The sequence below is a fragment of the Dermatophagoides pteronyssinus genome, unplaced genomic scaffold (genome assembly GCF_027571235.1).
Source record: "Dermatophagoides pteronyssinus isolate colony J.1.1.1.1 unplaced genomic scaffold, Derpt_VIB-CSIC_2022.12 sq0004, whole genome shotgun sequence".
NCBI lineage: Eukaryota > Metazoa > Arthropoda > Arachnida > Sarcoptiformes > Pyroglyphidae > Dermatophagoides > Dermatophagoides pteronyssinus.
Window position 1 is genome coordinate 2520529 of NW_027461528.1, and position 13243 is coordinate 2533771.

The following is a 13243-nucleotide window of genomic DNA, read 5'->3' on the forward strand; positions in this document are numbered from 1 at the left end:
CTTGCAAGATTTGAAACAAGATAGATATCGAATGCTCACTATCGATTATTTACTATCGATATTCGCTGAATTTCCGGGAAAAAAACTACAAATAATGTTAAAATCATTGACGGAATTTGTCATTGGATTGATAAATATGTTTTTCACTTGTCAATTCAATGGATATGGGTAATTCCCAATTGCAGTTACAGATTTGAATATTTTATTTTGGTTGGTTGTTTTCAATGATAAGATAGATAGTTGGATAAATGAATTAAAAAAAAATTTCAGACATTTGAAATCACTATATATGAATATCAATGAATTTTGAGCATCCATATTTTTCTTTCTATACTTTGATTTTTAATCGTTCGTTTGTTCGTTTTGGTCGCTAATTGGAAACACACAAAATGATAAACAAACAAGCGTCACCTATAATAATGATGATTATTATTGATGATCAGTATTTCCAAATTGACAGGCAATAATAAATCGATTTGTGCGATGAATTTTTATTTTTTTTCTTTTTGGCTTAAGGATGATAATTATGACGATGAAAAGACATCACAGTTCACACTAAAGAGTTGATAATGATTCTTTTTTTGCTAATTACCTTTAATTAATTCAAATCAAATAGTTTTTTTTTCGTTGTTGTTATTTCTTAAATTATTCATCCATTCATTCATTTATAAATAGAAATGGCATAATAATATTGTTTTTGTGAAAAACAATCATCATCATTATGTTCATAAATCAACATATGATTTAAGCGAAAGCAATTTTAATATATTCCGTTTTTTTTTCTGTTGTCCATTGTGATTATCTCTGTTTTATTTTTTCTAAAATATAAATACAATGACATCACACTGTTTAGTCAAATGTAGAAAATTTCAATGGAATTTCGGAATTCTTTTTTTATTTTACAAAGCAATTTTTGACATTGAAATTGAACAATTTTTCAAAAACAAAAAAAAATTGTTTGAAAAAAAGCCGATTACATAATTGAAAATATGCATTGCTAATTAAAATTAATCTCCGCTTTGATTATTATTATTATTATTCTTTAAAATTTCTCCTGCTGCTAATGATGATGATGATGCTGATATTGTTGTTGTTGATGGTGATTCTATAGTGTTACTTGTCGAAGATTGATTACCTGCCATCGTTGATTTCATTGTTGTTATCGATGTTGATGTTGTTGATGATGATGATGATGGTAATAAATTATGTTGATGCATCAAGGCCGAACCTTTTAATTCAACTCTAAATGCAAATTGTAGAAAAAATTGTTTCGATTCACGATTCCATAATGTCCAAAATTTTCCTTCAGCTTTATCCACTTCTCTTGATGGTATTTTAAAACCAATTGTTTCATATGGTTCAGCAGCAAATAATAAATATTGCCAATGACGATCTGGTGGTTCGATTTTCTGTTCATATGCCGACATAAATCGATGTCTTGGTGTTATATTTTCAGAAATTTCAGGATAATCAATCTAAATCGAATGGAAAATTTCAATAAAAAAATTTAATCATTTAAATTCCTTTTTTTTACCTGAAACAAAAGCGATTGTTGTTGATTTTCTGGATCAAATTGTTTGGTCACACGATAACCTGGACGACCAATTTTGACAAATTTTCGAATGTCAATTCGAGATTTAGAAAACATCGGTTGAGGTGCATCTTTTGCATCTTTAGCCGCACGTCTTGCCAGATTTGATTGATGTTTTTTACCCTGTGTATGGGCCAGATATGAACCTTCATTGTTATGTAATGTAAGACAAAGTTTGCATTCATATGAACCAAGATGATTTTTCATAAAATATGGATCTTTAGCCAAATCGATTGTTTCAAGAGCCAATTGTCGAAGACGTTCACGACGATCACGATTTGTTTCGGCCCATGATGCAACACCACCACCTCCTGTTTTAGCACCTGGTCGATGTTGAAAATCCATTTTTCTAAATTTTTTGTTGAAAATTCAAATCAAATTTCCAAAAAAAATAAACCGTGAGCCAAAATCGGCAAAACATCACACATGTTTTGTCCGGTCACAAATACTGTTACCGATTTTAGAGATCGGTTGACGTGTCTTCGATAATCTTTTCTTCTTTTTTTTGGTTTTTCCCATTTTTAATCCAAATTTTAAAAAAAATAAATTATGAAAACAATTTAATCCGATTATTTTCCAAAATTCCATCAACGAATGAAATAGAAAAAAAAACATCCATGTAATTCGGAATTAATTGTGATCAAGAATATCAAATCAAAAAAAAAAATTAAATGACAAACTAAAGAATCAAGAAAATTGATTCAATTTTTTTCCATTATCAAATAACGATTTGTGTTAAAAAAACAAAATGTACGCCATTTTGTCTTTTTCTCACTGATCTCTATTGCCAAATCAGTGTGTTTTATATCTTGAATCGAATCTAAACAAAAAAAATTCTTTATAGACAAAATTGTCCACTGATTCAATACACATAATGTTGCCAAATCATTGTATGATCATCAAGTTATTCCACCATATTTTATCCATCATCATTATCATCATCGTAATTAATCATTCATCATTAATCAAAGCTGAAAATTATAATTCCGAATTGAATGCAGAAAATCTTGGCACTGCATTTGAATTCAAAATACACATCGATGCCGGTAAAGAAGATTGTTTCTATCAATATATTGAACAAGGATCATCATTGTACATTGCTTTCCAGGTAATTAATTTTTTTTTTGTCTACACTTGTATTGATTCATCATATTTTTTTTTGTTTTCGTTGAAAAAAAAACAAACAATAACAGGTGATGAGAGGTGGTGATAATATGGCTGGTTTCTATGTAAATGGACCGAAAGGTGAAACAATTATGCCATATCAATGGAAACAACATGCCGAAATTGATGATAGTACTGTTCCACAATCTGGTAATTATTATTATTCGAAATTTTATATTATTTAAAATTATAATTTTATCAATAGGTTATTACAGTCTATGTATTGATAATAAACCATCAAGTTTTCAATCAAAATTAGTCAGTCTTTATCTAGCATCATTAAAACGTGATGAATGGGAAAAATATGTACAAGAATTATCTGAAGCAGATGTAACATCAAATAATGCTACAGCATTATTACGTAATGTACAATGGAATATTAATGAAATGATGAAATATCTGGAACATTCCAAACAACAACATTCATATGATGGTTATCTAGCTGAATCAAATAATCGTTATGTACAGAATTGGTCATTATTACAATGTATTATTATTATTGCCTGTTCAATTGTTCAGGTAATTTTTGTAAGAAAATTATTCGAATCAAATGAATTTGGTGCAAAAGGAAAAGTTCGAGCTTGATTTTTTTTATTATTATTATTTTCTCTAAATCAATTAATTCTTTCTCATTTTTTTTGAATTGTTTATTAAATTCTATTTTTTTTACAATAAAAAAGTATCATTGAAAAATGTTTTTTTTTTTTTTGTTGAAAAACAAACAAAACAATCATTTTAATTAACTTTAATGTTTTTGATTTGATTTTCCATCCATTGTAAAACATCCATATGTGAATTAAGTATTTTAAGAATCTGTATCATTGGATCATTTGAATCATGATTAGTTGATTTTGTTTCATTCAATTTTTTTATAAAATCTTTTAAATCGGTACCAATAGCATTTAGATCATTGTGTACCGTTTCAATCAACGAATATGTATGTTCACGTTCAGCATTCACATTATTGGCGCCTAGATCCAATTTATTATCTTCAACTTGTTCCAATAATTGTTCCAATTCTTTTTGTTGAGCAATAATGAAATCTAATTGATGATCTAATCCACGATGAGAAACATTTAATTTTTCAATCATTTTATCCATATCAATTAATTTTTGACCATTCGAAATCAATAATGAATCCCATGAATTTATTGTTTGACTTTGATCATGAAAATCCGATTCAAATTGTGTTAATTCATTCATCCATATATTAATCTGATCTTCAAGTTGACCGAATGTTAATTCTATAAATGTTATTAAGATCAAAAATTAGAAACAATATTGTTTTGTAATATTGTTATTAATAACTTACGTGTATTTGGTGCGATAGATGCAGTGGCTGTTGGAACATTTGCCGATGATACTGCGGCAGTAGTGATTGGCGTTGAAGTTATTGTTGTTGTTGTAGCCGGTACAGTAGCTGAACATGTTGTTGTACTGGTTGATAAAGGTGTAATAACAAATCCGGTACTTTGTTTAGTTGCGGATGGAGCGGATGTGGTTGCCGCAGTTGTACTTGTATTCAAACCGAATGAAATAGTCGTAGCGGTTGTTGTGGTTGAAGCTGTAGTTGTGGCCGCTGAACCAAATAATGTTTTTGCTGTCGCATTATTAGTGGTAGCAGGTGCATTCGATGTTTGCAATGATCCGAAATTGAAACTGGGAACACTTCCTCCAGTAGACGCTGTAGATGTTGTATTAGTTGTTGTTGCCGCTGTAGTTGTCGCGATCAATGTTGAAGATCCAAATGATGGTGTAGATGTGGTTGTTGCTGTTGTTGTTGATTGTGTGCTAGCCTGTACTCCAAAAGCTGGAAATTGAATCGGTTTCGAAACAGCAGGAGCCGAATTCGCTGATGTTGTTGCGGTGCTAAAATTGAATCCAGATGTTGGTAAAGCAGTTGAAGTTGTGGATGGAGCTGTTGATGGCAGCGAAAATGATGTTGTTCCGCCAAATGATAATGGAGCAGCGGTAGTAGAAGCGGCAGTTGATGCAATTGTTGATGGCAACGAAAATGATGCTGTTCCGCCAAATGATAATGGAGCAGATGTGGTAGAAGCAGCAGATGTGGATGCAGCTGTTGATGGTAGCGAAAATGATGTCGTACCACCAAATGATAATGGAGCCGCGGTAGTAGAAGCGGCAGTTGATGCAATCGTTGATGGTAACGAAAATGATGTTGGACCGCCAAATGATAATGGGGCTGCAGTGGTAGTAGCGGCGTTTGATGGTAATGAAAATGATGTCGTACCACCAAATGATAACGGGGCTGAGGTGGTAGAAACAGCATTTGATGCAGCGGTTCCGAAAATACCTCCACCACCACCAATCGAGGTTGTCGATTGATTAGAGCCTAGAATACCTGAAACTGCAGAAGTTGCCGGAACTCCAAAAGTTGATCCAAAATTTAAAGAACTTGTGCTTGTTGGTTGTCCAAAAATTGATGATTGTTGAGGTTGACTTGTAACTGCAGTGCCAAGATTCGATCCAAAAGATGTTCCAAAATTTGAAAAACCACCTGTAGCAGGCGCAGTAGTTGTTTTTGAACCAAATAATCCACCTGATAGAAATGATGATGGTGCGGAACTTGATGTGTTGACCGTTGTTTGACCGCCAAACAATGAGGGTTGATTTGCCTGCGGTGAAAGTATCGATGACAATGTTGGTTGAGCAGCGGCACTTGGTTGTAATTGTTGTTGTGTTGGACTGGTAAAATTGAATGCGGTAGGTTGTGTAGTTGAACCAAATGAGAATCCCGATGAAGATTGACTTGTCGACGTTTGTTGCTGTTGTGGCTGATTAAAGCCGCTGCCGAATGTATTAGTTGGACTGGAAAAATTAAAACCAATACCGGCAGTTTGTTGTGGTTGACCAGTTGCAGTTGCGACAGGTGTTGAAGTTGGTTGTCCAAATAATGATGATTGTTGAGGAGTACCAGTGACATTTGTAGCTTGACCACCACCAAAAATGCTTCCACCAAATGCTGTTGAAGTTTGTGGTGAAGCAAACGATGGTGTTGCACCAAATGCAGTGGGCGCACTTGTGACAGTCGGTTGTTGCCCAAAATTGAAACTTGGATTTGAACTTCCGAACATAATTAATTAAAGATTAATAAATAAATATGGAAAAAAATATTTATATCCAGAAATTATACGATGACAACGATCAAATTCTCAGATCAAATCAACAAATCGAATAGAGTAAACATGCATGTGCTTGACAAGTGATGGCCATCCTTATCGATACAATCGATTATAAGAGTATTTTATCGTAAAAATTTTTTTAAATAAAAAATTCCATTTATTTTTCAAAATATTTTATTTGTATTTCGTTTAATCAACAAAAAAAAAAAATCATTCGAGATTTTAGAAGGAAATTCCATTCATCATCAATAATCGATAGTCGACAAGTCAATCCAGGGGAGTGAAAAAATTTAGGTGACTTTAGTGAAAATTACTGGAGAAAAAAAATTTCAAAAACAAAAAATTTAAAGATAAATTTATAAATTGATAATTAATGATAATATTTACTGATATTATTTGACAAATCAGTTGTTATCCTATATAACAAATAGCAATTAGAAATTATTATTTAGTAAAATTCAAATGAATAAATTACCATGATGCAATTCCTAACAAATATGCTTTACCATCATCATGAAAATATTGTAAAAGTGCTCCATTGCTAAAATAACATGACTGAAAAACAAAAACAAAACAAAAAATCTCATTCTTTTCATTCAGGATAATTCACAAAAAACTCTGCTTACATCCAACCATGAATAGGTGCATATTTCTATTTCAAACAGAAAATTATCAATTTTGAAAAAAATTTCAAAATTTAAATTACTAACCAGTTTCATTGTCAAACGATCGATATTCATTGGATTCTAAAGATTGCTGACAATCATCATTGGAAAGAATACGAACATTACGTACTTCATATTGGTAATTCTGCCAATTCCATGTTGCTAATTCTGCATGATGATTATATAAGGCTAAAACAACAACAACATGAACAAATCAACTCAATATCAACTAAGAAATTAATCTTACATTCAATAGAAATTTTATCAGTTAAATTAGTATAAATCATTTGAACCAATGGTCTTCGATTGTTATTATCCGGACAATTAAAATTAAATTCTTCATTTTTAATTGAAATAGTTGCAGCATTATAGAAGAATGTTTCTGGATTCCAACGTGGATTTAAATTAATTTCCGATATTGAATATATTGAATCAATAACATCGGATTGATTGTAAAAGCCAATTACTTTTATTTTAAAATCATCTATATTGATTTTTGATCTATTTTTTGATCTAAATAATGATTGATTAATAATAATAACGATTAATTTGATAATTTTTTTCTCTCTCTCTTTTGCTTGAAACTTACAATGTTAAATCAACACAATATGCCGGTACAATAACATTAATATGGCTAACAATAGCACCATCACAAATATGATATAATTGTTTTGTTAATCGATCATAATATTGTAATGATATTTGCCAAGGAAAATTATTAAAATTATATAACTTTTTATCATTAACAACTACATTAATCATCATCATGATGATCATGGTCATTATTATGAATTTTCGAGACATTTTTTACTTAGTTTTTCACATCGATACCCAAAACGCAAGCAAAATGTATTGCCTTGTAAACCATTTGTATAATTATAATGAGCCACCCTTTACTTTTTTCTCGTTTGTTAATCATCATAATATAATAATAAAATATATTTAACATTATCCAAACAACGACAACAACTATGGAAAAAATCAGATAAGTCAAATTCAATGTCGAAATGTTGATTATAAATTTTTATTATTATCATCGTTATAACGATTTAAAAAATTTCATTATCATTATTTTACAATCATAATGAAAAATATGCATTTAATCATCATTATCAATAATTTTTTTTGGCCTTTTTTTGAAACTTGGAAATCCGTTTCTTGTAACAAGAAAAAAAACGAAAATGACCAATCATTATTATCATTATCATCATCATCATCATCATTGTTAATCAAAAAAAAAAACAACAACAATGGAAAATTTACATAAACAATTGTTTTTGGATAATCGAAGGGGGAAGGAAATAGGAAAAAAAACAACAATTTTCCTTTCATTATTCGATCAATATTTTATCATGATGAAAGTTGAAAGTTTAGCCAAAGTTGTTTATTTGATGGTGTAAAGCGAATAAGCATCTTATTTCAATCAGATCAAATAGAGTAATGTTTAATGACGATGATGGTGGTGATCATCATCATTATCAAAACTTGTTCCAATTGAAATCAATGGTGTCTGCCATCATCAAAAAATGCAGATAATGTTTTTTGTTGTTTCATCAACAACTTTCAACGAAACTAAAAAAACTAAAAATTAAAATTGCTACTCGATTCGAAACAACTTTTTTTGCTTACTGCAATTTCATTTTGGCAACATAGTTTCGCGTAGTTCAACGAGTGAAGATCGATCCAATTTATTTTTTTTGTAGTCGGAAAAGAAACTGATATCGTCAACTTTTCTTCCTTTATCTTGCTCATGCAAGAAATAAACGTTCATTATATCATCATGTATGCCACAGAATGATAAAAATCCTCATTATCAAAAAAATTTTTAATTCATTTCAATTTTCAATTTTAATTTTTTGTTTTTGTTTTTGTTCTTTTTGGTCATCAACATTATCATTAAATTATGTTTGTTCATATATGACGTTCAAAAAAATTTGTTGTAAAATTCGTTCGAATTTGAGTTTTTGCGAACATCTTTTATTATTCAGGTTTCATTCGATTTTAGTTTTATTTTTTGATGATGATGGTGATGATAATGAAGATAATCCGTATTCAAATCTTCAAACATCGTATCGGTAAGATTAATTTTGTATTGTATTTATTGTAAATCTAATTGATGATTTGATGATTAGATCTAATCATTTTAATCGGATTTCACAAAAATCTGATTCAAAAAATTCATAATCATAATCAACATAATGATTATCAAAGGATTATATGATTCGTAATTAGTCTCTTTGCTAGCATTTAGAATTTTCATTTTATGACATTTTTTCCTCAAAAAATGAAATCCTTCGAAATGAGTTTTGTTATCAAAAAAAAAAAAAAAATGAAATTTTTTCACTTCGTTTTAAATCAACGTATGTCAACGAATGATGAAATCGAATAATAATTTTTTTTTCTTCATAAAATTTATCTAATCGAATCATAATCATCATCATCAAAACCATAATGAGATGTTCTAATAAAGTTATTGACATTATTTATTGAACAAAAAGTTTTAAAAAAAACACTGTTGACCTGGCGATAACTTTTTCTTCTTCTTATTCTTTTCTTCACTTTTCCATCCATTTGGAACATCATTTTTGTTGTTGTTGTTATGTTCAATGAATAATGTTTCAACAATGTTATTTTTTCCATGTCATTTCTGATTGATTGATTGATTGATTGATCGATTAAATTCAAATCGATCTCAATTAATGGTCATCAATCATTTTTTATTGGCTATTGTTTATCGGATATCAACAATGGTCAGCCATATTTTATTATTATTGCTGAATTTAGATTGTTTTGATCAAAAATCAAATTTTTCAAATATGATTGACATGAGAAAAGTTAAAGATTTGCTGAAACATTCCGAACAAAAAGAAAGACCTTCATTTTTATTTTGTTTGTTTGTTTGTGTGATGGATCAAGAGTTTGTTTTTTTTGTTTGAATTTATTCTATTCCGAACCTAGATTTTCATTTTTAACAAAAATTTGTTTTATTCAATTACAAAAAAAATTTTCAAAAAAAAAATCATTATCATCATCAACATCAATTTCTTAAATCCCAAATAAAGTATCATCAGATTTTTTCTCATTTTCTATATGTGCATTATCATTGAAAAAAAATGAATGAATGAATGAATGAATAGGAGATGCAAATAGACATTGAATGAATGTTTGTTTGTTTGTTTGTCTGCATAATGATATTATTTGTGGTTATTTCAACAACAACAAGCTGAATATCATTATCATCATCCTATTCAATGTATGTACTGTCTATATTCATATTTTTTTTTAATATTTAAAAATAAATCAATTGACATTACATAATCATCGTTTATAAATGTTTATAAATGAAAAACTACTACTACGTCCATTCTTGTAATTTGGAAAAAAAATTCTTCTTATTTTTTTCCATTTGAAATGACAAATACTTTTTTTTCTGCTATGCAGATGTGTAAAAAAAAGTGAAAATTGAAAAAGAAAGAGAGAGAGAGAAAGATGATGTTTTGTTTTATTTTTCTCATCGTAAAGATTCGTTATTTTTTCTACTTATTTTGTTGTCCAAAAGGAAACGAATGAGAGAAAATCAAATAGTTATTCTCTGAACATACAAGAAACATTGAAAAAGAGAAAGAAAAAAAAACATTTGAAAAAGAAAGAGTTAAATCCAGAAAAAGACTTTTGAAATGAAACGATTCGATGAATTTATTTCAAGTCGAATGGATGATGATGATGAAGAAGAAAAGAAAAGAAAAATTCTTCGAATAGAACTTTTTTTCACATTGTTTAAATAATCTTACAATCAATCGATACAATCGATATTTTTTTTCATTACCAATTTTCTTTTTTTTTTTTTGTTATTTTCTTTCTGGTGATCAATCATTTTGTGTTGTTTTTTTTATTGCAAGATATTGAATATTATCTCGTTGATCCGATTTGTCGATTTGTTTTCAATGGTAAACGATGATCACGATATTGATGTTTTGAAAATCTATTTTTTTTCAACAACAAAAAAATAGTCACGACCACCATCATCAATGGTAATATATATCGACAACCATCATCATCATCATCAACAACATTGATTTTATAATCATAAATAGTTTACATCATTCCTTTTTTTTCGTTAGCTGTATGTATTTTGGAAAACGACCATGTAACATTAATTTCTATGGAACACAACTAGAAATTATTGAATAAAAAAAACAACACATGTTTCAATACTTAATATATGCATCTAATCCCCTTTAAACCGAAAAAAATCCAATCCAATCCAATATACGATGATATTTTCGTATAATCCGTAACTTGTTCGTCGACTACATGCATGGCCAAGATCATCAACATCCATCAAATAGATACTCTCTTCATCATAGATGAATGGATTGAATGATTTTTTCTTTCTTCTATCCAATCTTTCTTTCGTTTTCTGATTTCGTTCATCATCATCATCTGATCCAAAAACATTGAACTAGTTTCATCATCATCATCAACATAATCATTATTCACACATTCATATCATTTTCATTACATAGAGGTATTTTAACAACGATTGACAAACAACACTATCATGTGCAAAATTTGTTAATTTACATTTTTTTTCTTCTTCTACTTCTTCTTATTCACTGATTAATTTGGCCATCTCTTTTTCTTCTATCCATCGTTGTTTCATTTGGCACAGCAACGATAAAAAAAATCATCATCATCATCGATTTGATTTCTTTTTTTCTCAATTTATTTTTTCAGTGATTCAACTAACGAAGATCATAAGTGAAATATATTTTTTTTTCTTCCATTAATCACTATTACATCATCATTAAATCACATTTTCAGCCAAAAAGAAAAACATATCAATCCGATTCGAATAAAAGTTTTTATCATCATAATCATCATCACCATCATTAGTGATTTAATTTTTTTCCAATTAAAACAAAATCACACAACCAAATCATTACAATGATTATGTTAATAACATTATCAACAGGCTTAAGGCCTAAAAATTGTCGTTTTAATTTTATTTTTTTACAATCAATAATATTGATTCTTTTACAGGTAATGTTCTACATTATTATTATTATTGTTATCATTTGTTTGTTTTTGTTGTTGTTAATGTTGTTGTTGTAATTTTGATTTTGTTCATTTAGGCAATAACAGTGATTAAATGTTCATCATATGGCCATAAAACATCATCATTACATACAGCTACACCGATAAAAGCGGCAATAAATTCACATCATATTGTTAATCATTATGAAATTGATACACCAAAAGAACCATATAAACCAAATTTAATTGAAGTTAAAAGTTCAGTACCAATGTTTCATATAAAATTTACATCAGCATCAAGTAAAGTGAATGTTTTTCATCAACATGAATCATCAAAAGGAAATAAAGAACCAATTGAATCATTTTCTGAAGATGAACCACATATTTTACGTCATCAAGTGGTTAAACCAATTGTACAACAAATACATGAAATTATAACACCAGTAAGAAAAGTTGTACAAGAAATTAAACCAGTAGTTGAAACAATCGATTCAATTATATCAAGATCATCATCATCATCGAAAAAATCGATGAGTAATCGATCAACAATGTCTAATGGACTATCAAAAACAAGAATAAAATCATCATCACCACCATCATCTCCACCACCATCACAATTATCATCACCAAATTCTAATATTGATCAACAGGATATACAACAACATAAAGCATTTATTGGTGATCTAACATCATGGTTATCATCGGCTGCAAGAAAACCTGATCTATTAGTATCGAATGAAAATGAAATTTTCGATAATTCATTATATAATGGTGCAAATGAATATGATTTAAAATATCCATCACAAAATAGTGTTGATTCATCATCATCAAATGAATTTCGTTTATATGAAGATTAAGAATTGTTTTGGTTTTAGATGAATATATTTTTTTTTGTCAACATTTTATAGAAATCGTTTCTTTCCATTTTTGTTGTTTAATCAGTGAGATTTTTTTTAAAAAAATTTTGTTTTCAAATTTTAATTAATTAATTTTTTTATGCTGTTTTTTTCTTGCTAATTCAATGTCATAATTCGTGAAATAATAATGATAATTTCGAAAAAAGATAATTATGTAACGTGATTGACTTTGAATCGATGATAGATATCAATCTCAGCAGACAGACAGAGATAATATGGCTTAAAAGGATTCAAACTTAATCATTATTTGAAAGTGAAAGTCAATCAAACAACAACAACAAACAACAAAAATTCAAAACAAAAGTCATGACATCAACATCATTATCGAAATGGCTACTTTTACTTTGCTCAATTCAATATAATCATAAATAATTAATTACAAAATCAACGAAGTAAGATCAATGATCGATTCCGGATTTTTTTTTTGAAGATCAATAGAAATTGTTCTTTTTGAGAGAGAGAGAGAGAGAGGGAGAGAGAAAGACCTACACATTATCATCGAATGTAATAATTATTATTTGGCAAAATCATTATCATCAATGTTGTTCATTTTAATTTCATCATCATCATCGTGATCGAATTAAATCGAATCATTCATTAAGTTGTTTTGACCGATTTTTTTTCATTTTTCTAAATTTCATCGTTGTTTTTTTTCATATTTTTGTTGTTGTTTCATCCAAAAGGATTCCAATTGATTAAAATGAAAAAATGAAAAAAAAAATTTTA

The 13243-nt window shown here is 28.7% G+C and overlaps 5 protein-coding genes across 8 annotated transcripts; 2 read left to right on the top strand and 3 right to left on the bottom strand.

Annotated features, from left to right (window-relative positions):
• Positions 1-873: 873 nt before the first annotated feature.
• On the bottom strand, positions 874-2046 carry Sf3a2 (splicing factor 3a subunit 2). Its single transcript, XM_027348663.2, has 2 exons — positions 1535-2046; positions 874-1475 (listed from the first exon to the last, which is right to left on the bottom strand). Exons 1-2 carry the CDS (start codon positions 1934-1936, stop codon positions 1008-1010), a joined length of 870 nt encoding a protein of 289 aa, XP_027204464.2. The 5' UTR covers positions 1937-2046; the 3' UTR covers positions 874-1007.
• A 36-nt stretch (positions 2047-2082) lies between these two features.
• Positions 2083-5965, bottom strand: LOC113798171 (uncharacterized). 2 transcript variants are annotated; one of them, XM_075819804.1, is made up of 3 exons: positions 5030-5965; positions 4068-4804; positions 2083-3999 (listed from the first exon to the last, which is right to left on the bottom strand). In XM_075819804.1, the coding sequence occupies exons 1-3, from the start codon at positions 5848-5850 to the stop codon at positions 3491-3493; spliced, it is 2067 nt and encodes a 688-aa protein (XP_075675919.1). In that variant the 5' UTR covers positions 5851-5965; the 3' UTR covers positions 2083-3490. The 2 variants fall into 2 exon arrangements, with proteins under 2 accessions (XP_075675919.1, XP_027204463.1); XM_027348662.2 differs by having other exon boundaries at positions 4068-5965.
• LOC113798176 (transmembrane emp24 domain-containing protein B-like) lies at positions 2173-3448 on the top strand. The gene is made up of 3 exons (XM_027348667.2): positions 2173-2699; positions 2785-2905; positions 2961-3448. The coding sequence occupies exons 1-3, from the start codon at positions 2466-2468 to the stop codon at positions 3338-3340; spliced, it is 735 nt and encodes a 244-aa protein (XP_027204468.1). The 5' UTR covers positions 2173-2465; the 3' UTR covers positions 3341-3448.
• Positions 5966-6062: 97 nt separating the features above from the next.
• LOC113798174 (uncharacterized) lies at positions 6063-7441 on the bottom strand. Its single transcript, XM_027348665.2, has 7 exons — positions 7153-7441; positions 6811-7076; positions 6609-6752; positions 6525-6550; positions 6374-6453; positions 6286-6314; positions 6063-6211 (listed from the first exon to the last, which is right to left on the bottom strand). The coding sequence occupies exons 1-7, from the start codon at positions 7365-7367 to the stop codon at positions 6189-6191; spliced, it is 783 nt and encodes a 260-aa protein (XP_027204466.2). The 5' UTR covers positions 7368-7441; the 3' UTR covers positions 6063-6188.
• Positions 7442-8523: 1082 nt separating this feature from the next.
• On the top strand, positions 8524-13196 carry LOC113798191 (uncharacterized). Of its 3 annotated transcripts, none has more exons than XM_075819544.1 (4): positions 8524-8638; positions 10463-11091; positions 11236-11606; positions 11699-13196. In XM_075819544.1, exons 3-4 carry the CDS (start codon positions 11511-11513, stop codon positions 12455-12457), a joined length of 855 nt encoding a protein of 284 aa, XP_075675659.1. In that variant the 5' UTR covers positions 8524-8638; positions 10463-11091; positions 11236-11510; the 3' UTR covers positions 12458-13196. The 3 variants fall into 3 exon arrangements, 2 of the variants coding, with proteins under 2 accessions (XP_075675659.1, XP_075675660.1); XR_012846073.1 differs by lacking the exon at positions 8524-8638 and having other exon boundaries at positions 10258-11091; positions 11699-12541; positions 12664-13187; XM_075819545.1 differs by lacking the exon at positions 8524-8638 and having other exon boundaries at positions 10258-10594; positions 10685-11091.
• The last annotated feature ends 47 nt before the right edge of the window (positions 13197-13243 follow it).